The sequence below is a fragment of the Cicer arietinum genome, chromosome 5 (genome assembly GCF_000331145.2).
Source record: "Cicer arietinum cultivar CDC Frontier isolate Library 1 chromosome 5, Cicar.CDCFrontier_v2.0, whole genome shotgun sequence".
Lineage (NCBI taxonomy): Eukaryota > Viridiplantae > Streptophyta > Magnoliopsida > Fabales > Fabaceae > Cicer > Cicer arietinum.
The window spans coordinates 76290973-76313729 of record NC_021164.2 but is presented as its reverse complement, the minus strand read 5'-3'; the positions used below and the strand labels follow the sequence as shown (position 1 = coordinate 76313729).

Genomic DNA, 22757 nt, shown 5'->3' with positions numbered 1-22757 from the left:
ATTTAGGCACGTTTGTGCAAATAGTGCGAATGGCTTGTCGTGCCATACAGGACTGGTGTTTAATTTAATATTAGGAAATGTGATTTCTTTTATATCTTAAATAATAAATATAAAAGCAATTATGAAAATTAATTTATTTTTGATAAATTTAATATTATAACAATTTTTTCAATGTTGTAATTTTGTAGAGATCAATTAAAATATCAAAAACTGTGAATAAATAATAATTATAAAAAAGTTAATATTAAATGTTTAGAGTTATTTAACAATAAAATAACAAATGATATATATAAATTAAATAATTTTGTTATGATATAGATTTAAAATTAAAGAATGATGTGGAATCTAAAGTAGAATTTTGGAAGTAGGTGTTGTAATAAGGTAATGGGGGTAGTAATGACAGCGTTGCAAATGAAATGGGCAAAGTAAAAACCGAATTAGTGAGAAGGGGTCTTTATTACCATTAACACAACCCTGTGAAGAGAACGAAAAAAAAGATAAAAAAAAAATAAAAATGGAAATAAAGAGAGAGAGTGAGTTGGAAGAAGAAAGAAAAAGGGTAGAATAGTAGTGCATAGGAGAGACAAAACGGTGAGTATTACCAAAAAGAGGAACAAAGAGAAAAGGTTGAAAATGGCCTTTCACCGTCCTTCCCCAAACCCCAAAACCTCCTCAATGCCTGCTGCAAAAAATAATACTCCACTCCCCAACCAATCATATTTCCCATTTTAGTAGAATCGCTTCTCTCTCTCTCTCTCTCTCTCTCTCAAAAGTTTAGAGAGAGAGAGACAAGTAGTATTATTAAATCCTAGAGTGAAAGAGGAAAAGGCGAAAAAGGACTTGGCTATCATTTTTGATTCTGTTTGCATAATCAACAATGGATGTGGTGGTTGTTGTGGTTGTGGTGGTTCTTGTTTCAACTTCAACAGTAGCATGCAATGACGATTATACCCTTCCTCAAAAACAGGTACCTCTTCAACTTCTTCTTCCTTTTGTAAATCCTTCAACCTCCATTCACATTCACATTCACAGATGAGACATCTCTTCGTTGCGTCCAAAAAGGCAGACAGGATGGAGCCAGGCATAACATATTATCTACTACTATATTTATATATAATTATTATATTTTCTTTCTCTTTTTGGATTTTCATCACCAACAACACTTTTTCCCTTTTCGCTCTTTTTTTTTTTTTTTTTGCTTTTTTTATTCTATGGTGTCTTGAGATTTAAAGAAAGAAAGAAGAGAGCATACAACCCGTCATCAATCATGGTTTTTGTTATCCCTAAACTACAAGGACAAAATATTGTAATGACGATTTTATAACTTATTGACTTCTTCTGAATTGTATGTATCCTTATTTTTCATTATACTGATCACGATGATGATGTATCTATGTTTTTTATTTATTTATTTTATTCTTCATTTTTTTTATTGTTTTATTAGCTTCTGGTTCGTTATAGCTTTTTACATTGTTGTGTTTTTCTCTGTATTGAAGAATAACATTTTAGTTTTTTTTTTTTTTTTTTTGATTTGTTGGGTTTCTTAGTTTGATTTTAGACCAAGGGGAGAAGTAACTGTTTTTATTTTTTTATATTATCTGTTGTTATGTGTGAAATAATGTACGATGGTAGGGAAAAGGGGAAAAGAAAAAAACATTGATCAAATGTGGTCCAAGAATGTCAGGGGAGCATCGTGAGAGTTGAAAATCTTTGGTCACTGTTCTTCTCTTTATGCTGGCTTCAGTGTTGTTGCAGTTGTAACATGATATGACACAAGTGGGGCTTGTTTTGTGTAACATTATTATTATGAGCTAATAGTAACTTGTCTGATTAATTAGGACTAATAACCATGTTGCTCTTGTTCTTAGTTTATAAATTATAGAAAAAGTGCGAGATCTCTGAAGGAAAGGCTCACGGATATACAGTGTTTAAGTCAAAGCCTCTATAGGATTTAGTACTATTGTTGTTATTATTATTACAGTATTAGTTTCATCTTTTTATGGTCTAATTTTGTGTTCTTCAGTAGTGTTAGAGTTCTGTTTATGTTTTTATCTGGTCCCACATCATTATCTATACAACTTTCATTCTTTACTGAAACAATTATTTGCATCATCATGTGATTGATTTTCTGTTTTTGCATAGCAACTTATGATTATTTTACATTTTGTCAAAATGTTTGAACACCCCTATGAATCATCATCAAACAGGAATGTTCCTGTATTATTGGAGTTTGGTTGAAATTTCCTATAGCTAATTAGATACTGTTTTCAACTAATTAGTTCTTGTCTACTCCTGATGTTTTTTTCTTTCTGTTTCATTATAATTCATTTTTCTTAACTATAATGTGTTATTATGTAGTAATCTGCCTCATCTTAACATGCAGTTTGTCCTGTTCTTAACTCTGTTATTTGTCCTCATCTTAAACTGTTTGTTTTTGTTCTTGTGAATATGTTAGGTGAGTTGGTTGTGGTTTGTTTTATTACTGTTAAGGCAAAGAATCAGCAATGTCCAATTTTCCACATTAATCTTTACTTTATAACTTTCTATTGTGTTCTTAATACTGTTGCTGTCTTCAATCTTCATCATGATAACAGATTTTTAAGTATACTATTTTGTTTTACATGCTGTTGTGTGGTTCCTTTCTTCCTTCGTCTTCCTCGGACTCGGGTTGGAGGAGTCTTCATTTGGACCCGGGTTGGAGGAACCTTAAGTAGTTTATTATATCGCATTAGGACTCACTTAGCACACCAACCCTTTAAATTGAAGATGTGTTATGAGGCAGACACATGTTGATATATGACACGAGTTTACATCCAATCATATCTATTTTCTATAAACTGTTAGGGGTGTTTATCTATTAGTGTTGTGGTTGTGTCTTTGCTTCATAGCACATTATATGGCAGGGTTAGGTTTTGAAAATGAAATTACTTTTTGCATTGTCAGCAAATGGATTAATCAATTAAGAAAAATCTATTTTCCTTTGAGATTCTAAGCTCTAAATGGGTGCTGTTAATTTGTATCAGACTCTTTGTCTTCTTGTTTTGAATTGAAGGATGTGTCATGTGCATTTTCTTGGCTGTTTTGTTATATGCTAACCATGATTAGAAAGTATAAACATTTTCTGTTAGTTGATACTTTCTGTTTCAGTCACTACCTTTAGACATATCTTATTTTTAGTATCAAAACTTTACTAGTATAATGCCATGCTTCACTTGGTAATTTTATCATTTATATACTCATGACAACACAATTTGTTAAGTTATTGTCCCCTAATACTTCTCTTTTTGGTACATCCAATCCAATTGTCCATCACCTTGAAACCTTGCAGTTCCTCTAGGTAAAACATTTGATATTTGATAATTGATGCTCTTTCTGACCAAATAATTAATACTAGTACTGATATATTATTTATATGATAGTAGTAAGCTTAGTCAACTACAACATTGTATCATTAAAATTGTTACGAAACTATTTACATAAATAAAAATAAAATAAAAGTGGTGTGGAAAATGCAGTAAATTTGCATTTGTGATCTGACCCCCATGTAATTAATAGATATAAGTAGTGGCACATGGAAATGAATGCACCGTGAGTTTCGCTAACGAGTTGTAATATAGTGTGTGGGTGGGTGGATATTACGTTTCTTTATCACTTGATGACAGGATTCTTTTATGTTGTTTGTTTTGATTTGAATATAGTGTTGTGAAGGAGCGTTTCAGCTCTCATTTTCTTCATGTGAGTTCCACTTTTATCGGTATAGTGGTTTTGGTGTGGTTGAATGCTGACTTGATAGGTCAGTGTTTGTGACCCCTTTTTCTTCTCGGTGCTGCTAGGATCCACAATTATGGCCTATATAACATCAAATATTGTTTTCTTTTTTAATATATAACTAAAAAATTGGATACTGAAAATGTACTATATAAATACCGGTTATTTATAGCACGAGCAATTTTCTTTAGTTTTTGAAAAAAAATTATTTTGGATCGTATTCTCTAATCTATCTTTATTTTCTTTAATTTTGTCATGCAATGATAATATAATCTTTTTTTAACGGTATTCATACTCTTATTATTATTTATTATTTTTTTGGTATGATATAAAAAACAAAACTTTGATTTCTTTGAAATGAGAGAGTATACTTTTCTTAGGATTTTGCCCATAATGTTATTGTTAGGGTGTTAAAAAAAAAAGAGTAAAGTTAAATCAAACCGTTTTTTTTTTTAATTGAATAAGTTCGATTAGATATTTATACATTATATCAAGTTTCTATTAATAGAAATAATATCTAATGGCCAGTTAAATAAAGAAGAAGAATGAATTAAAAATAAAAGGCGAGTTAGTGGCTAGTTAAAAAAATAAGAAGAATGAATTAAAAATAAAAGGCGAGTTAATAGCCAGTTAAAAAAATAACAAGAATGAATTAAAAATAAATTTTTTTTTTAAGAAAAAAATAAAACTTCCATTATACCACGACTTTATACATGACGATGCATCGTTGATAAGTTAATGGCTAATTAAAAAATAAAAAGAATGAATTAAAAATAAAATACAGTACACTATTACTTGATAGTGTAATTGTTTTTAAACATCACTTTATCAACCATCGTTTCAAATTAATTAAATTAAAAAATTTATTTTATTTTACTAATTATTTTCTAACTTTCTTTTTAATTCGTCGTCATCAGTTAACCGTCTATCTTCAATAATCTCTCATTTTCCGTGTCTCTTTTATAAATATTATTCATATTATCTCATCTGTACACAATTTCCTCTTAATTTTTTTTATTTTAAAATTTCGTTATTTATTTTTTTGTTTATCGTTATCCGATGTCCGACAAAAAATCAGATTTTGTTACTTCAACTTTTCCAAGAAAGGAGTCATGGAATTTGGTTGTTAGAATTGTGCGATTATGGTTTCTGTCTGGTAATATCAAACATAAATTTTATGTGATGAAAATTGTATTGATGATGGATGACAAGGTTTAACTCTTTGTTTTATAAATTCAAATTTTAAATTATACACAAACTTATTTGGTCCAAGAAGCATTAACTTAGTTCACGTCGAAAACATAAAATTGGTGCATAAAACCTTCATATCAGTTCAATTTGGTCCAAGAAGCATTAACAATTTTAACTATACTAACATTTCAATTGTTGAATAATAAAACTCACGAGCATCTGCTACACCACTTCCTCGTCATCTTTGTGCTTTTGGGACTGAGACACAAAACAAGTCTATAATCCAAGTCCCGAAGTATTCATATGGTTTAAGCTTTGGGACTCGGATTATAGACTTTCTGTGTCTTTAGAATTCAGTTCCAAAAGCACAAAGATGACGAGGAAGTGGTGTAACAATGCTCTAAAGTGAGTTTTATAAGCTGCACACCTTCAATAAATCTAACTTGCTTGTAAGAGTATTAACAATACTTAAGTACACTGCCAATATGAAATAGATCTAAGCTTTATTGTTGAGAATCGTGGTTGAACCCAAGAAATATCACATAAGTATAAGTATCTTTTAACTATCTTTAATAACTATTATAAAAAATTAATCTTAAATATAAGTAAAATTTAATGAATTTATTCTTATTTAATGATATTGTCTGAAAAATATTTTTATATTAATTCTTTAATATCGTTAGTGATGACTACGATAATTAAGAGTACCTCAATAATAGTGTATCTTTATTACATGAAATAATAAAATTAAAATTTAATTATTATATATATATATTTTTTGACGAAATTTACCTATTATCCTTAGTGTAAAATATATACTTTTGCTTATAATTGAAGTAAGAGAAAATATGAATTAGGTACAAAGAGTTTTCAACATCTTCATCGTCAAGACTGCGGATGAAATACTTTTTGATGATCACAAGATCTGTCTCTTAATGCAATTTTGGAACCGGAAAGGATCAACAAGAATGTGTATTACACTTAAAAAATGGCTTATGAAAAGATGCTTAATAATGTGGAACAATGTCATAAACATGTTATCTTTGATATTGTCAAACAATTCTGAGGCAAAGTCTAAATCACGTCGATGGAACATTGGAGTAAGTTTTAAAAGCATGGAGATTTATGCTTTATCGAATGGACTTTGATATTTGTAAATATGACTATGAAATGTTATACTAATTACACTCCTCTACTCTCAAAGATATATTCACCATGTTCCAAAATCTGACATGATTTATATTTTTTATTATGTATGATGTTGGAGATTTCATCTCCTATAACTTTTGTTGAGGTTAATAATATAAGGTCTCTTTTATTAAAAAAAATATATGTTAGCTTTATTATTCTTACATTATTAGTTCAACCTACTCGATTTTTTCAATCACATCGTATGAATACAAAATAAAATTCTACAAAATACAGAGTTATTGACTGTTCTACATAAATAATTTTTATTTTTGTGTCTAATGTTTAAAAATCGTAATTATTGTTAACTATTTATTGAGTTTCTTCATTTTTTAAACTGATATATGAAATATTATACACGAAGGGATAGTCATATTCAGAGTTTCCGAATGGGCTGGACCTAATAGGAAGAGTCGTTTTGGCCCACATAATTATAAGATTGATTTTAAAAAATGTGATAAAAAAATGGACGAGTTTTTTTGGCCAAATCTTTTTAGCCTGCGTTAAAGATACGATCGGGTGGGGTCGACCTAGTGGGCTACGAGGCGGGCCACTAAGACCTAAAAAAAGGAAATTTATATAAAAATGATAATGAGCAAACTTGAACTAGCTCAAATAATGACATTTTTATTGCTACTTTTAGCTTGATTTTAAACATGTAACATTACCAAAATAAAGAAAGAAAATAAAACACAATTTACTAAAAAAAAAAAAACAAGAAAATGTATTCTATTATAAATCCAAAAGCAACATAACATTGTTGCCGCCAACAATTGAAACAAGGATTGCAAGTCCAACTTCTATGTCAGTTCAGTTTCGTCAGCGACTACCAACCAAAAACAACATTGATTACGATTCTAACCGCTCCTCTTCTACTAAACATGACCAACCTTAATGTGGTGTTATGTGTTATAATTTTATTTTACCATCTCTAGTTTGGTCAGTGACTGATAGTATTTTTTGTTAGAATTTTGTTTGAACCCGTCTTGATAATTCACAACCCATTAACAGAAAAGACTGGAGCTTTCTAGCCCGCACCCCCACCTATACTAGCTACCCCAACCCATATAAAAATATAATTGTTCCCTTTTAACCATTTAAAATAAGTTTCGTTGATAGTTGTTGAAGTTTCAAAATAAGCAAATTTTTGAAATACACATATATTTTGAAATTTGAAAAATTTCAAAAATTTCCAAATTTATAATGTTTTTAAATTTTCTAAATTTAGAAAGTTTTGAAAATTTTCATTTCGAAACTTTGAAACTTTCTAAAAATTTGAAAATTTTCTATTTCAAAAGTTTCAGATTGCTCGAAAGTTTCGAAATTATGAAAATTTTGTGTTTCGAAAGTTTTAAATATTAGAGTATCACTTACTCTTTAGTTTCAAATATTTTAAAAGATTCGAAAGTTATGGTGATTTATCTAAATGTTTGAAAGAGGGAGTGAAAAAATTAAAGGTAAAAAATATGAAATTTTTATAGACGATAAAAATTGTAAAATTATATTTTCATGCGTGTTGGGGGAGTGACAAATATAGTTGGAGATGTAGAGTAAAAAACTCAAAAGACAAACATAAAGTGACCTCTTTATATGATTTAGCTTTTCATGCTAGAGTACTATGTAGATCGGCCAATTTAACATGTATTAATATTCTACTAATAAAATAAAATAAATAATTAATGATAAAAAGTTGAAGAAGTAGGTGCAACTATTTTGTTGAAAAAAAGAAAATAAATAATTAATTATTTTTATTGATGGGAAAACTCATCAAAACTTTCGGTCCCGCAATAGAAACTTAGGACCTATAGTGTTGATAGCCCACCAGTCGAAGGTGTATGTTGTACCCGAATCTGGCCCATCACATGCAATGCATTACTAGTACGCTTGTTTTTTACCCTTCCCTCCAATCGTTTACCCAATATATTTTACATGTCTCTTTTACATTCTCTAATAACTTGATAGTGTCCTTATATCATGGTTATGGTTATTGTTAATATAACAGAAACTCATATCTTTTTTACAAAATATAATATAGAGTGTTTCAAAAATTTATATCTTTTTAACAAAGAAATACATAATTAAACATTTGAAAAAGTTATTGCAAACAATAAAATAAACTATTATAGTTATCTCTTGCTCTTCATCGAAATACTATATATTTATTTTAATTTTTTAGTATAAAAAACATATTTTAAAAAAGAAGTTTACAAAAGGAGAATCTAAATTTAATTAAAAAGTACAATAAATTGAAGTGTAAATATATTTAAGTATTTATGAAAAACACTGTGAAATTCAATTTAATGAGAAAATAAAAACAATTTTTAATCCCTAAAAAAAAAAAAAAGAAAAACTAGTCCCTACAAGAATTATCATTAGAAAAAGAAAAATTATGTCCTTACCATAATTAAGATTGAGATAATTTAATCCTTACAATAGCAACAATCTCTAAATAATGTGTTTCTTCAACAAAATAACGGTCTGTTTTGTTCTTCTTTAGCATTCAAATAAAAACTAAATTGTTCTAGTTTTATTAAAGATTAAGTTTGTGTTTGACTTAACACATTTTTAAACGTGCATTTATTAAAAAGTTATATATTTTATTTAATGGATCGGATGTTTTGAAATTAATAAAAAAATTGTGAGTAACTTATGTAGCTTCCATAAGATAATTTATTTTTATTTTTATGTAGGTTCTTAAAAAATCCGATGTAGCTAATTGAACAAATGATCTCTCTCATTACTTATCGAGCTTGTACAAATTACAAATTATATCTCTCATTACTTATCTAGTTTGTATAAATTACAACCTGTTCCCTAAAAAAACAACCTTATCCCATCATGTGAAAGGTATAAGTACCAAATTTTGTAATATTATTAAATAAAATGGAACAATACGGAAATATCATTTATTAAAATTTGGTTTGATGAATAATAGTTTCTAATGAATCAAATATGACGTGAACCCAATTTTTCATTACAAAATGGAAAAACAAATTTGCTCTAAATGTTGCTTTTATTTTTTTTTAAATGAATGAAATCTTATTCAGAAATTAAAATGGGTGTTAATTATAAAATTTTTAAAATGAGTAGAGTACAATTAACGAAAGGACAGTTCAAATTTGTTGGGTTGGGCCCAGTTGGTAATCCGGGTGGGAAGTGAGAAGGCTAACCAATGGCATTGCTGGAATTTCGGTGAAGGTAATGAAATCAGATGAGATCAAAATTCAAATATCAAAAAGCTTCAACGGTCAGTAGCCAGGCTGGGAAAGTGAGGCACGTGATAATACAAACGTTACATTAACAACAATAAATAAAAATAAAAAATGATAATCGCTGTCAAACCAGGGTAAACTAACCGGAGTTAATTCGTAACCGCACATTTCAAATTTAGTTCTCTTTCGCTCTATTATATAAATCACCACCACATTTTCATCCTTCACTCACAATTTCAAAGGGAGAAGGCGTCTTAATAAACGCCGCTCGCTCAATTTTCTTTTCAATTTACATTTCCTTTATTTTCTAGCTTTTTCCTTCTTCGTTCAATTTTCCCGAGAAAATGAGGGAGTGCATTTCAATCCACATTGGTCAAGCTGGTATCCAGGTCGGAAATGCCTGCTGGGAACTTTACTGCCTCGAACACGGCATTCAGGTAAGGTCTCTTTGTTCAATTAATCACAGATCTTACTAATTAGGGTTTCTGCTTTTCATTTTTTAATTATAAATCGCAATGTTTAATGATTTTTTTCTTAATTAATCTATGCGGTGTTGTTTTCAGCCTGATGGCCAGATGCCCGGTGACAAGACCGTTGGCGGAGGAGACGACGCTTTCAACACCTTTTTCAGCGAAACCGGCGCTGGGAAACACGTTCCACGCGCCGTTTTCGTAGATCTTGAACCTACCGTCATCGACGAAGTTAGGACCGGTGCTTACCGTCAACTCTTCCACCCTGAGCAACTCATCAGTGGCAAAGAAGACGCCGCCAACAATTTCGCTCGTGGTCATTACACCAGTAAGTGCCGTTCCCAATCTCTCACATTTCGATCTTGTTGTTGCTGTTGTTTATTTGAAGTTGAAATTAAATCTGAAATAGAAATCTGACTTGTGATTACGATCTGGAATTTTTCAGTTGGGAAGGAGATTGTTGATCTTTGCCTGGACAGAATCAGGAAGCTAGCAGATAACTGCACAGGTCTGCAAGGTTTCTTGGTTTTCAACGCCGTTGGTGGTGGAACCGGTTCTGGTTTGGGTTCTCTTTTGTTGGAACGTCTCTCTGTTGATTACGGGAAAAAGTCCAAATTGGGCTTCACCGTTTATCCATCCCCCCAGGTTTCAACCTCTGTTGTGGAACCCTACAACAGTGTCCTTTCAACCCACTCCCTCCTCGAACACACCGATGTTGCTGTCCTTCTCGACAATGAAGCCATTTATGACATTTGCAGGCGATCCCTCGACATCGAGCGACCTACCTACACTAACCTCAATCGCCTTGTCTCTCAGGTAAAGATACTCAATTACCAATACTCAAATTGAATCTTGGAATTTTTACATTTGAATTGTGTGATAATTATTGTGATTTAATTGATTTTTGGTTTCGTTTTTGATTTTGCAGGTGATTTCATCCCTCACTGCCTCTTTGAGGTTTGATGGAGCATTGAACGTTGATGTTACAGAATTTCAAACCAATTTGGTTCCTTACCCTAGGATCCATTTTATGCTTTCCTCATATGCCCCTGTTATCTCCGCTGAGAAAGCTTACCATGAACAGCTTTCCGTTGCTGAGATCACAAACAGTGCTTTTGAACCATCTTCCATGATGGCTAAGTGTGACCCTCGCCACGGAAAGTACATGGCCTGTTGTTTGATGTATCGTGGTGATGTTGTCCCTAAGGATGTGAATGCTGCTGTTGCCACCATCAAGACCAAGAGAACAATTCAGTTTGTGGATTGGTGCCCAACTGGGTTTAAGTGCGGTATCAATTATCAGCCACCAACTGTTGTTCCTGGTGGTGATCTTGCCAAGGTTCAGAGAGCTGTGTGCATGATCTCTAACTCTACCAGTGTTGCTGAGGTGTTTTCCAGGATTGATCACAAGTTCGATCTTATGTATGCTAAGCGTGCTTTCGTGCATTGGTATGTGGGTGAGGGTATGGAAGAAGGTGAATTCTCTGAGGCTCGTGAGGATCTTGCTGCTCTTGAGAAGGATTATGAAGAGGTTGGTGCTGAGTCTGGTGATGGAGAGGATGTTGAAGGAGATGACGATTACTAGATCGTGAAAGATTTGATCATATGTTTGTTATGTGCATTTATGTTGGACAAAAAATTATGAGTTGTTTCTGTATGATGCTTGTTGTCAATGCTTGTGCTGTGTTTAGCACAAAAGTTTAAATCTACATTCTATTACCGTAAATCTATCTCTCGTTTCCTTTTTGGTATTAAGTAGCTTCAAAGTTTTAAATCATATTCGATTAATGTTTTTTTGGTCATATTATTTTTCGTTTGGACATGAAAATAAAAGGAACCTAACGTTTAAATTACGGGATGTCTAACTAACGTAACTTCGGTCATCATAACCTTTCCGCTTAGGTTTAGAAGAAATAATTTCTATAGGGTTGATTGAAGTAGCAACAAAAAGTTATTTGTTAGAGAAGAGTGCTACCAAGATAAATAATTTTGTTTTGACAACCCCAAGGTAAGAAATTGTCGCTTTTACAACATCACTTTTTTAACGCATTTCGACTTTCGGAATTTGAACTTGACTCCTCGTTGAGCTAAATGGACCGTTAGGAAAACTTGGTATTAATATAATGGATAATTGATAGCCGATATTTTTTTAATATACATATTATATTATCTAATAAAAGGATGTTAGATTTCAAAATAAATAAATACTAGTAATATTTTGGTTTTTTTTAGAGTACTAATATTTTTCCCATCTTCATTATTATATTATTGCACATGTTTATCACTTAATTAGCATTGTTAACTCAATTGAATTTCAAAATAATTTTAATTAATTATTTTATTTTATTTAAACAGAATGTTCTAAAAAATGCATAGGGAATATACTATTATTTAATTAGCAAATCTTTAAATAGTGACGTAAGATGTAAATTCTATTATTTTTTGGACAGAATATGCTATAAAATTTCAATGAATTTTTATACATTGTTGTTTATGGTCGCCAATCCTAGTCATCAACTTGGTTCATTGCACCATCCATCATTCACCCAATTAAAAATGGAACAAAGTTAGATATGATGAGTGTTGCTTGTAGGCAAAGCCTTTATTTATTTATTTAATTTTTTTTTTTCTTCTTCAGATACACGCACAATGAAAAGAAGAGAGGCTAAGAGTTCAATCCTCCAATGTAGTGTTTAAAAGAAGGTTAGTTATGTTTTCATGAAAGGTGTTATAATTCACATTTCAAAGTTAAAACTCAATATAACCTTAAATTAAGCACATGCCAATACCATGATACTTTGGTTTTAATTTGGTGGCATATATTATCATGTACTAGTTGTTACTTAGCATCCAAGGATCAGAAATCAAAATTAACACATTCATCTATGTGATGGGCCATCATTACTATCAAAATAGAATTATAGATTAAAACTTCTATAATCACTTTATTAGAGCCTGTAATTATTTTTCATACTAAAAAGTAGTGTTCAAACTTCTGTAATCACTTGATTATTCTATTCACAGAAAATCAGAAAACTCAAAGTAAGGAATTTTCCTTTCCAGCAAAAAGTTCAGACCAAAATTTTTAAGTTTAGTAGTACTATTTCAACAGCGTCCAAACTTTTGAACAAGACGACTTTCTATCTCGGTTCTCTTTTTCATGATAGCGGCATACTTGGAAACCAGCTCTTGATCTCCAGAACTAGCCGAGAGTTTGCAGCTTAAAGATGTTTTCTCTAGTTTATCCATGTACATATCTGATATGGGTATGAAACCACCCTTCTTGTTGCAGAGCCAGCCATGAGCAGCTCTCACTGCAGCTCCAAGAGAAGCTGAATCTGTTACCAAGATCAAATAAGGACGACAACAAGATCACCATTTTCATGAATAAAAAAAGAAGTTGCAATGGAAATGTACATACATTTAAAAGAAGGGAAAAAATACTGGCTAGTAGCTACCTTGTTTCACTTAAATGTAGTAAAAACTTCGAACGGTAACTTGTCAAATCGAGTTTAAAGAAAAACCCTTTTGGTTTATAATTCATTATAGGAACTGTTTGGAATGGATTAGTTAAGTTTATTGACTGGCATAAGCTTATCCAGACAATTTCTATGATGATTACAGTTTGACTCTGTTTTATCTTATGTTATAGAAATAACTTATAACATGCGTTTAATTAAGTTGTTTATCCAAATAGAGCCTAAAGGGGGTAAGACAAATTTCATATAAATGTGTCTAAGAGACTTTCACATAATTAATACTGTCTTATGCAGAGATAGTGAATTTTTCGCTTACCAGGTCTTTGAACTGTATAAACATCACAGCCAAAAATTGAAGCTATTGAGCTGAGGATGCAATGATTGGCTGATGCTCCACCAGTGGCTATAATTCGCTTTGGAGGAGAAGGCATGCCAAATCTTTCGGCATGAGCTCGCATAGAGAGAAATTGACCCTCAATTAATCCCCGCACCTGCAATTAAGCTTATTGTTCAACAAAAACTTTTTTTCTTCAGGATTTCAACTACACCAATGAGTTACCAGGTATTTATTTCCTAACCTCAGATGGAGGATCAAACTCGTCCACTTCCTGCTCCTTTAGTTCATCCAAATCCAATGCGCCTGAGAAGTTTTCTATAATGTAACGGTGGTAACCAACTGGGACCATAAAAAAAATTGTTAGCACTTTTTGAGTAAAGCAAAGTCAATTTAGTGTTCAATAGGCTGTACCAGTGTTGTCAACCACAAATTTGTGAAAAAATAGCGGTTTGTTCAAATTTTGCTATGGTACAGTGCTATAGTGCCACTATAACCGCTATTTGACAACACTTTATACTAAATAGTATATTGTGGAATAATATATTATTATTCAAATTCGCTACAGTACAGTACTATAGCACTGCTATTTAAAAACACCGGCCAGTACATGTAAATTTAATAGGTGAAAAATCAATCACTAACCTGGAAGAGGAGGTAGAATTTCATGCTCCTTGTAGTAGAAACCTAGCTTTCCACCTGTTAATGGAAAAAAAAAATTGTGAAATCGGAGGGTGGATATAACATAGAGGAAATTTCATGATACTCACCATTCAAAGGTTGCGTTTGCTGCAGAAATTTATTGAAAATATCCCATGATTTTTCTGCACAACGGTTACGGACATCTGACAATTGAGACATGGGTCAGAATTAGAAATCACCAGAATCAATTTAAATGGGATGTATATGCAAACAAGCAATAAAAGTAGCAAATGATAAGGACAACAAACAACACTACCTTCTCGGGTAAGGGACCCATTTTTGTAAACTAGCATTACCATGTAAGCTTCTGCATCCACTGGACTAGGGAAGACATGTCCCTCTAATCCTGGATTAGGATCTTTAGTGATCATAAATACCTGAGATACAGGTTAGAATGTATTATAACTACAAGCATTGGTGTTAATTTCATTTTAAAATCTTTTGCTTTTATGCTAATATGAAAAACATAAAATGCGATTTAATTATAAAATAGTCAATATTGCTTCAATGACAACATATGAAACTGCTGTCATATCCTAGGTTTTCCCACACTAAGAAACTATGGCAGAACAACGGAGGTAAGGTAACTTAACACTATGTATTTAAACATACGGTGTCACTAGTGCCGAGGCTGATAGCGAGATCTCCCGGAATATTTAGGGTCAAACCTGCAGATATGGAAATGTTTTTTAGGATGAGCAGAGAAAAATATAGACAATATAAATATCCTTTTTGGCTGAAGATGGCAGCAACACTACATGAACTACGTTTTCAAAATTTCATCGTTTAAACTTTGAATCTTGAAAGAATATATATAAAATCAGAGATAAATGGTAGAATGTTATGAAAAAGTTATAGCACCTGCCACACTGTTAGGGTTGTCTCCTGACCATTGAACAACCAAGCAATCCTTGTTAAAGTGATACCTAATGTGAAACAAATAAAGTTCAATGGTCAGTCTACGCATTTCATGTGACTCATCACTCATGCAAAAAGTAAGTGGATAGCAGTATCATACTGTTTTTATACAAAGATATCCCCTTGCATGCAATAGGTTCACCACTTATTAGACAATATAGACCATTTCGAACAGGAAGTGGCTGTGAAGCGATTTCACATCCTTACAAATTACATAATTTGTTCAAATTTGTTGCAGACAGCTAGAAAACAAATTGCTTTGTAGGTCTGTCTTTAAATTTTTTTGCTAAAAATGCAGAATATCCAGAATTATATTTTACTAAAACATATATCTAAACATCAATAATTAACAATGTATTGAGAATCTATCAGTAAACTATAAAAATCATAAAACTTTGACAGCATGTTATATGGAATGTAACATACTAACTTAATTTTGCTTGCATTCCAAAGGAGAAACAAAAATTAAGTGAAACAAACCTTTCTACAAAATATGAAGCAATATTTCCAGCAACAGCATATGCGGGAGCCAAGTCTCCAAGTTTTGACTCCAAACCAGGTGCAGTTGCCTACAACAACCATTAGAATTCATACATATTCATCAAACATGAAAAACCAATTCACACAAACTCAAATTAGGTTACATGAAAAACCAATTCAACAAGAATTAAGTGTAAGTCAGTAGCATTAAAAAAACCTCAAGTACAATTTTAGACCAAGCCTTTTCCTTAATGTCCATTAAATTCATTCCTGCACCATCAGAATGATCAATAGCAGCATAAGCACCAATAAAAATCGACGCCATGAACGAGCTAACAAGCGAGATCCTTTCAGTACTGTTATAAATTTCCGGCTGGTGATCGAATATTTTCTTAATCTGAGAACCAGTAAATCGTTCATAAGCACGCGATCCCGTCACTCTAGCCAACTCCAAAGCACCACCACAAGCCTTCTCAATAGCCCTACACTCAACAGTGGTGCTACAATCCATCCAAATTGGAGATTCCTTAATTGAAAAAGCACTTTCAAGCTGTTCCAACAATGATTTCTTATGATCCAATGATGACAAAATTTTAGAACTACCAATTTTCCAATAAACACTACCATGTTGCTGTCCACTACCTGAAACAGCAGCAATTTTGGAAAAATCCAAATTTGATTTTGAAAGTTTTTGAAAAATGAGATCAAGGGCTTCTACCCACATCAATGTGGGTGAAACAATTCTTCCATTGATTGAAGAGTCTCTGTATACCCCATCTTTGGTTTTGTAACGGGGTAAGTCTGAATCAAAGTGAATCAACTCAGAAGCAATTATATTGAGGTTTGAATCCAAAATTGTTGCCTTTAACGATCTTCAAAAGAATAAAAATTCAAACTTTAGTTTCATATAGTTTATATCGCAGCAAATAAAATATTGAAAATTCCATAAAAAAAATGAAAATTGGGAATGAAATTGGGTAAACTTACTGAGTTGAACTGTCAAATCCGAGAAAATAAGAGTCATGGGGAAGAGAAAATTCGGCCATTGAAGAGAAAATTCACAACACACCCTTACGTGATAATGATGATATATTGCTCAACAGAAAATTAGTTACCGAATATTTTTTTTTATAAATAATACTCACTCCACAATAATTATTGTTATATTTGTATGTAATATTTATTTATTTTTCTTCAGTACCATCTGATTAATGTCATATATATTATTTCTAAATTATTAATTTTGTATTCACAAAAATAATCTGATAAAATAATTATTATATTTTATTTATTTATTTATTTATTTATGATCTTTCCTTAATATGTATAAAACAAGTAGAAATGACAATTATATTATGATAGGAGTAATTAGTTACCATAATAATAATAAGTCTTGGTTTGATTTGGATGAGAACAAATATTTTGGATAAGATGATAAAGATCAGAAACGTAAAACGATAGAAGTAAAAAAAAGTTAAATAATAAAATTTAGTCCATAAATAAAGTTAAAAATCTATCCAACATGTTTAATGGAAAGCTTTTTTTAATAGGTAATACTAATTATGTTAACATTAATATATTGACAGTGAAACTGAATCCTTAATTTTATTTATCATTTAACTCATGAAATATTTTACTCTAATCACTAAATTAACTATCTGATTATATCCATATAATTATCGGAAAATAGTTTAATAATTTATTTCTCTTCAAAACCAATAAGTAACATGTTATAACATGAACTTACAATATTCTCTCATTCCTTAATTTAGTTGAGGTTGATTTTATTTTATTTTTAAATTTTGGTGAGCCCATAATTTTCAAATTTTAATTTCATCATCCTTTTAATATTGAATGATATTTTATTAGAATATTGTAACAAAAGTTGTGAATAAATTTCTCCAAAAAAAAGATTGTAATAAATAAAGGAATATAATAACTTTATAAAATTACTTTTATTATCTATTGAATGATAATTATAGTCATAAATATATAGTGAATTACATTATGATGAAATTTTGCTTAAATATTCAATGATTATGGAGTATCAAGTGTTTTACTAGAGCCTAGAGGTGTGGTTTTGGATATTTTGTATGCAGAATCACCCTTACATCATTTTTTTTCTTCTTAAATAATGAATTTCAATTTTGTATCAAGTATAAATTCATCTTAAAATCACATTGTTATTTTTTAAGGTATGCAAATAATCACATTGCTATTTGATGTCCTATAAATATTTTCATCTACTTAAAAATGTATATTTCGCGTTTTATAAGAGGGTTTGATGAATCAAACAAAAATGAGAATTAGTCAGACATATTTTGAAACGTCTGATTTTGACATACGATTAACTTTTTAGACATGAGTATGGTTTATCTTAAAGTCTTTTTTCGAATTTGACATTTTTTAAAAGTTTAGACTAATTTAAAAGCATATTTAAAAGTTTATTTCATATTAAAGTATTTAAATAATATATTTTATATATTTTTTAAATAAGTTAAACTAGAGAGTTATATATAAAGAAAACTAATAAAATAATAAATATAAGAAAAATTAATAAATTTATACTTTATTTGCTTAATACTAAATTACTCACAAATAACATTGTTAACATAAAATTATATATATATATATATTAGTGGACTATCTAACTTATTCTCCATGTAAGGTTAAAAATGAATCTCACATTTAAAATATCTGTTTTTTTTTTTTGAATGTGCATTTGCAAACAATTAATTGTTATTTTCTTATAAATTCTTATATTAAAATTAAGTAATTCATATTAATTTAATATATAAACATAAAATTGAATTGTTTTGTAAAAAAATAATCCTCTATTAGCTTTAGCTAAAGTAAAGGGGAAAATAATAGAAGGGACATATGTTTCGTTATGAGTCTTTCCCCATTAATTTAGGATCTGAAATGCAAACCTAAATACTTCACATGCAAATGAATTTGTGAAAATCTAGAAAAAAAATTCATATCAATTGCTTCTCTAATTTATTGAGTTTTAACAAATACAGAAAACACAAAATGGATGCCACCCACAACATGTTTTGTAACAAAGAAGATCTTGTTAACCCTCTAAACTCAATGGGCATGCAAGTGTCTTGTATTCTTGTCGTTTCACACTTCTTCAATGTTATCCTTAGGACGGTTGGCCAACCTGGACCCATTGCACAAATTCTGGTAATTAATCAATCAACAATCTTTAAACATTGTTTTTTTTAAATTATTAAATTAAATATATTTTTAGTCTCTACCAAAAATTTTATATTTTAAATTTAGTCTCTAAAAAAATTTATTCACTTTTAATCCTTATTTTGATTTTATTGAAAATTTTTTACACATTAAAAGTATCATATTTGTACAAAAATATTTCAAATTAAAAACAAATAAATTTTTTAAGGACTAAAATGTTGAAAACCTTTTTTTAGAGATTAAAAATAAAATTTTAAATTTTTATAGATACATTTTAAATTTTAAAAGTATCATGTTTTATGATTTCTTAAGTAATTATTGTTGCATTGTTTTGTTCAACAGGCTGGGTTGGTATTAGGTCCAATGTCTCATATAAAGTATATAAAAGAAACATTTTTTCCTCCGAATTCACAAAATTATTATGAAGTTGTAAGCTTCTTCTGTCGCATGAATTTCATGTTTTTATTTGGATTGGAGATGAATATTCACTACACAATGAGCCATCTACGTTTGGTTAGTTTGGTAGCATGTGGGGGTGCACTAGTGGGTGCAGTGTTTGGTCTCTCTGTCTCATTTTATTTGTACGAAGAATTAAACACCAATATTTCTATGCAGTATTTTTGTATGATCATTATGTTAGTTGTATCATACACAAGTTCTCCTATGGTTATTCGATTGGCGGCCGATTTAAGGTTTGGCGCATCGGACGTTGGAAGAATCGCGGTGTCTGCGGCTTTGATCACAGAAATGACATGTTTATTGTTGTTTAATGTGATTGTTAATTGGAAAGTCTCACACCATATTTCTACTGGTATAGGTTGTCTCCTTATTACAACTTTGGTGATTCATATAAACAAATACTTAGCCATTTGGTTAAATGGAAGACATAGAAACCAAAAGTACCTAAAAGCCCCTGAGTTATTACTCATTCTTTTTCTACTTTTGAGTAGTTCAATGATTATAGAAATTTGGGGGTACAATAGTATTATTCATTGTTTTTTTGTTGGGTTGTTATTTCCTAAAGAAGGAAAAACAGCTAGAACATTTTTACATAAACTTGGTTATTCAATTTATAACTTTATACTTCCAGTATATTTTGGGTACTTGGGATTACAATGTGACCTCATAAATGTATTCAAGAGTTTGGATAAGATAACCACTGCCTCCATATTTATTTTGTTGAGCATTGGTAGCAAACTTGGTGGAACTCTTTTGGTTTGTCGTTACCTTCATATTCCTACAAGTGAAGGCATTTTTCTTGGCTTTATATTGAACACTAGAGGTTATTCTGACATTCTATTCATTAGTGATGCTGCAAAACAAGTAATTTCGAGTACATTTCTTGGTTTTATCAAAATAATATTTCTCTGTTCTCTAACAATTGTCACATTTGAAAAATAAAATAAAATTATTGATGTAATTTTAATAATTTGTTTTTACTTGTAATATCTAATTAATACGAGGTGTTTCACCTTCAAATTACTTCTGATTTTTTTATAAGAAATAAATGAGTCAACAAAAATTGATGTATTTGAGGCATAAACTTTAGTCTAATATAGACTAAATACATCGATTTTTTTTGACTCATTTGTATTTCATTTGTCTCTTATAAAAAACAAAGGAGATAATATTATTCTCATTTTATATTTATTTATTATAACGAGAATATACCATTGATTGATAAACTATCTTTTTTTCCAATAATGTTTTAAAAAATTTGTATGATTCGAACAAATGTGACAATTTTTATGTACGGAGCAAGTAACTAGAATTAGAATTATCTCAAATTTATTCAATGTACTAACTCCTTGATTCTTATTGTATTGATTTGTAGCAGAATTATGATACAGAAACATTCAACGTATTGCTAGTAGCAGTAGTATTGAACACAATATTATCAGGAATTATTGTGTCATTTCTAGCAAGAGGTGAAGAGAAAATGTTTTCAAATAATCATACTGCAATTGAACCACAACAAATGGAAGATGAGCTTAGAATTTTGGCTTGTGTATATGATCCTCGCCAAGTTTCTTCAATACTTGCCACAATACTAGCAATACATGGTTCTAGAACTTCACCTTCTACCACTTATTTAATGCACTTAATAGAGCTTGTGAAGAAAATCAAGTCTAATTTGTTATACCATGAAAAAGAAGATGCTGACCTTAGTGATGATGATGACTATGGTGGCAATGATGTGGTTGAAATAAATAATTCCTTAGATGCTTTCACTACAGACACAAAGATTTTGGTCCATCAAAAAAGAGCAGTATCTTCTTTTCCAAGTTTGTATGAAGATATATGCAATGAAGCAGAAGATCTTCAAGTATCCATAATCCTTGTTCCTTTCCACAAACATCAACGTATTGATGGAAAGTTAGAAAGTGGAAAGGAAGGTATAAGGATTACTAATCAGAAGGTTCTTAGACATGCACCTTGTTCTGTTGGTGTTATTATAGAAAGAGGACTTATTAAGGTTCCTGGTTTTTCGCAAATTATTGCATCTGAAAATATGCAAAATGTTGCTACACTTTTCTTTGGTGGTCCAGATGATCGTGAAGCTATTGCTTGGAGTCTACGTATTTCTAAATGCTCTCGAATTAACTTGACAATCATAAGATTTTTGTTGGCTTCTTCTTCGTCGCATAACGAACATATTGAAAGTGGTCAGTCAGATGAAAAAGAAATTTTAATGTCGTTGTCTGGGGAAGAGACTGTAAATGAGATTGATAATACTTTTATGGTTGATTTCTATAATAGGTATGTGACTTCAGGTCAAATTGGATATGTGGAAAAGTTTGTGAATAATGGAGCAGAGACACTTGAGTCTTTAAAAGAGATTGGAGACATGTACTCTTTGTTTATAGTAGGAAAAGGTGGTAGAGGAAATAGTTCGTTAACAATAGGTATGAGTGATTGGGAGGAATGTCCAGAACTTGGATCAGTTGGTGATGTTTTGGCTTCTTCAGATTTTGATATTCATGGCTCAGTTTTGGTAATTCAACAACATAGAGATGCCAAGAAGGGCCTATTGCATGATTAGATATATAATCAAGTACAATAATGTTAGATTTTTTCATGTATGTAGCTTTGTGAACATAAGGTGTACAAAGGAAACATTTTTTTTTGTTCTTCAATAGTTTGTTGATAAAAAAGAAAATGCTAAATATGTTTTCAAACTCCACAATTTTCTTTTTATTTTTGGTTTGAGGTCTACAGTTAATATGCTGATATCTTTTGTCAAAAAAAAAAAATGGTGAGATCTTCACAAAACTTAAACTTTGTTGTTTGTCTGTCTTGTTCACATGAGTTTGCATTTGTGAAACTTTTGCAAATGTTATCAATTATCAATCATTTGGTGAAACTCTTGCGAATATGAGTTGTCAATTAGCTTCAATAAAATATATAGTGTAATTTGTTGCCAGAAACAGTTGCGATAGATGAAAAGAACAATGTATCTTGAGTTGTTGCTGGATTTTCAATGTAGAATTTGCATACACTTTAAGGTATATCTTGCTAACTTATGCCACGATAAAATAATTGAATTTTCGTTAACGAATAATACAAGACACTGTTAAAGTACACCAGTTCATTGTTTAATGAGTATAAATTAATAAGTTATAATCAAAAGCTTGTCAAACACTTGTTAATATGTAACTTTTTATTTTTACACCAATTACAAAACAAGGTTTATAAATTAATTAATAAATATATTTAATATTAAATGAACATTTTTTTTCAAGTAATTTTATATTTACTAATTAATTTAACAACCATATTTACTCAACACTTTAATTTAAATAATTCAAACATA

General features: G+C 30.4%; 3 protein-coding genes and 1 long non-coding RNA gene across 5 annotated transcripts; 3 read left to right on the top strand and 1 right to left on the bottom strand.

Annotated features, from left to right (window-relative positions):
* Positions 1-438: 438 nt before the first annotated feature.
* Positions 439-1423, top strand: LOC101493961 (uncharacterized). The gene is made up of 2 exons (XR_189855.4): positions 439-967; positions 1033-1423. It is a non-coding gene; the product is annotated as an uncharacterized lncRNA (long non-coding RNA).
* An 8120-nt stretch (positions 1424-9543) lies between these two features.
* On the top strand, positions 9544-11555 carry LOC101494179 (tubulin alpha chain). 2 transcript variants are annotated; one of them, XM_073368274.1, is made up of 5 exons: positions 9544-9796; positions 9923-10157; positions 10275-10645; positions 10758-11216; positions 11302-11555. In XM_073368274.1, exons 1-5 carry the CDS (start codon positions 9704-9706, stop codon positions 11419-11421), a joined length of 1278 nt encoding a protein of 425 aa, XP_073224375.1. In that variant the 5' UTR covers positions 9544-9703; the 3' UTR covers positions 11422-11555. The 2 variants fall into 2 exon arrangements, with proteins under 2 accessions (XP_073224375.1, XP_004501073.1); XM_004501016.4 differs by having other exon boundaries at positions 10758-11555.
* Positions 11556-12730: 1175 nt separating this feature from the next.
* Positions 12731-16889, bottom strand: LOC101494489 (xylulose kinase 2). The gene is made up of 11 exons (XM_004501017.4): positions 16730-16889; positions 15960-16614; positions 15743-15831; positions 15206-15270; positions 14957-15012; positions 14601-14721; positions 14413-14487; positions 14288-14341; positions 13887-13984; positions 13625-13799; positions 12731-13167 (listed from the first exon to the last, which is right to left on the bottom strand). The coding sequence occupies exons 1-11, from the start codon at positions 16786-16788 to the stop codon at positions 12935-12937; spliced, it is 1680 nt and encodes a 559-aa protein (XP_004501074.1). The 5' UTR covers positions 16789-16889; the 3' UTR covers positions 12731-12934.
* Positions 16890-18775: 1886 nt separating this feature from the next.
* Positions 18776-21986, top strand: LOC101494809 (cation/H(+) antiporter 2-like). The gene is made up of 5 exons (XM_073368865.1): positions 18776-18931; positions 19286-19502; positions 19584-19754; positions 20034-20266; positions 20778-21986. The coding sequence occupies exons 1-5, from the start codon at positions 18776-18778 to the stop codon at positions 21984-21986; spliced, it is 1986 nt and encodes a 661-aa protein (XP_073224966.1).
* The last annotated feature ends 771 nt before the right edge of the window (positions 21987-22757 follow it).

Coding starts and splice junctions, on each gene's coding strand:
- LOC101494179 (XM_004501016.4), top strand. CDS start 9,704: ATGAGGGAGTGCATTTCAATCCACATTGGTCAAGCTGGTATCCAGGTC. Junction 9,797..9,922: donor GCCTCGAACACGGCATTCAG/GTAAGGTCTCTT, acceptor TGTTGTTTTCAG/CCTGATGGCCAGATGCCCGG. Junction 10,158..10,274: donor CGCTCGTGGTCATTACACCA/GTAAGTGCCGTT, acceptor GGAATTTTTCAG/TTGGGAAGGAGATTGTTGAT.
- LOC101494489 (XM_004501017.4), bottom strand. CDS start 16,788: ATGGCCGAATTTTCTCTTCCCCATGACTCTTATTTTCTCGGATTTGAC. Junction 15,832..15,959: donor GGTCTAAAATTGTACTTGAG/GTTTTTTTAATG, acceptor TGGTTGTTGTAG/GCAACTGCACCTGGTTTGGA. Junction 14,488..14,600: donor TGGGTCCCTTACCCGAGAAG/GTAGTGTTGTTT, acceptor CTCAATTGTCAG/ATGTCCGTAACCGTTGTGCA.
- LOC101494809 (XM_073368865.1), top strand. CDS start 18,776: ATGGATGCCACCCACAACATGTTTTGTAACAAAGAAGATCTTGTTAAC. Junction 18,932..19,285: donor GACCCATTGCACAAATTCTG/GTAATTAATCAA, acceptor TTTGTTCAACAG/GCTGGGTTGGTATTAGGTCC. Junction 19,755..20,033: donor CTCACACCATATTTCTACTG/GTATAGGTTGTC, acceptor TTATACTTCCAG/TATATTTTGGGTACTTGGGA.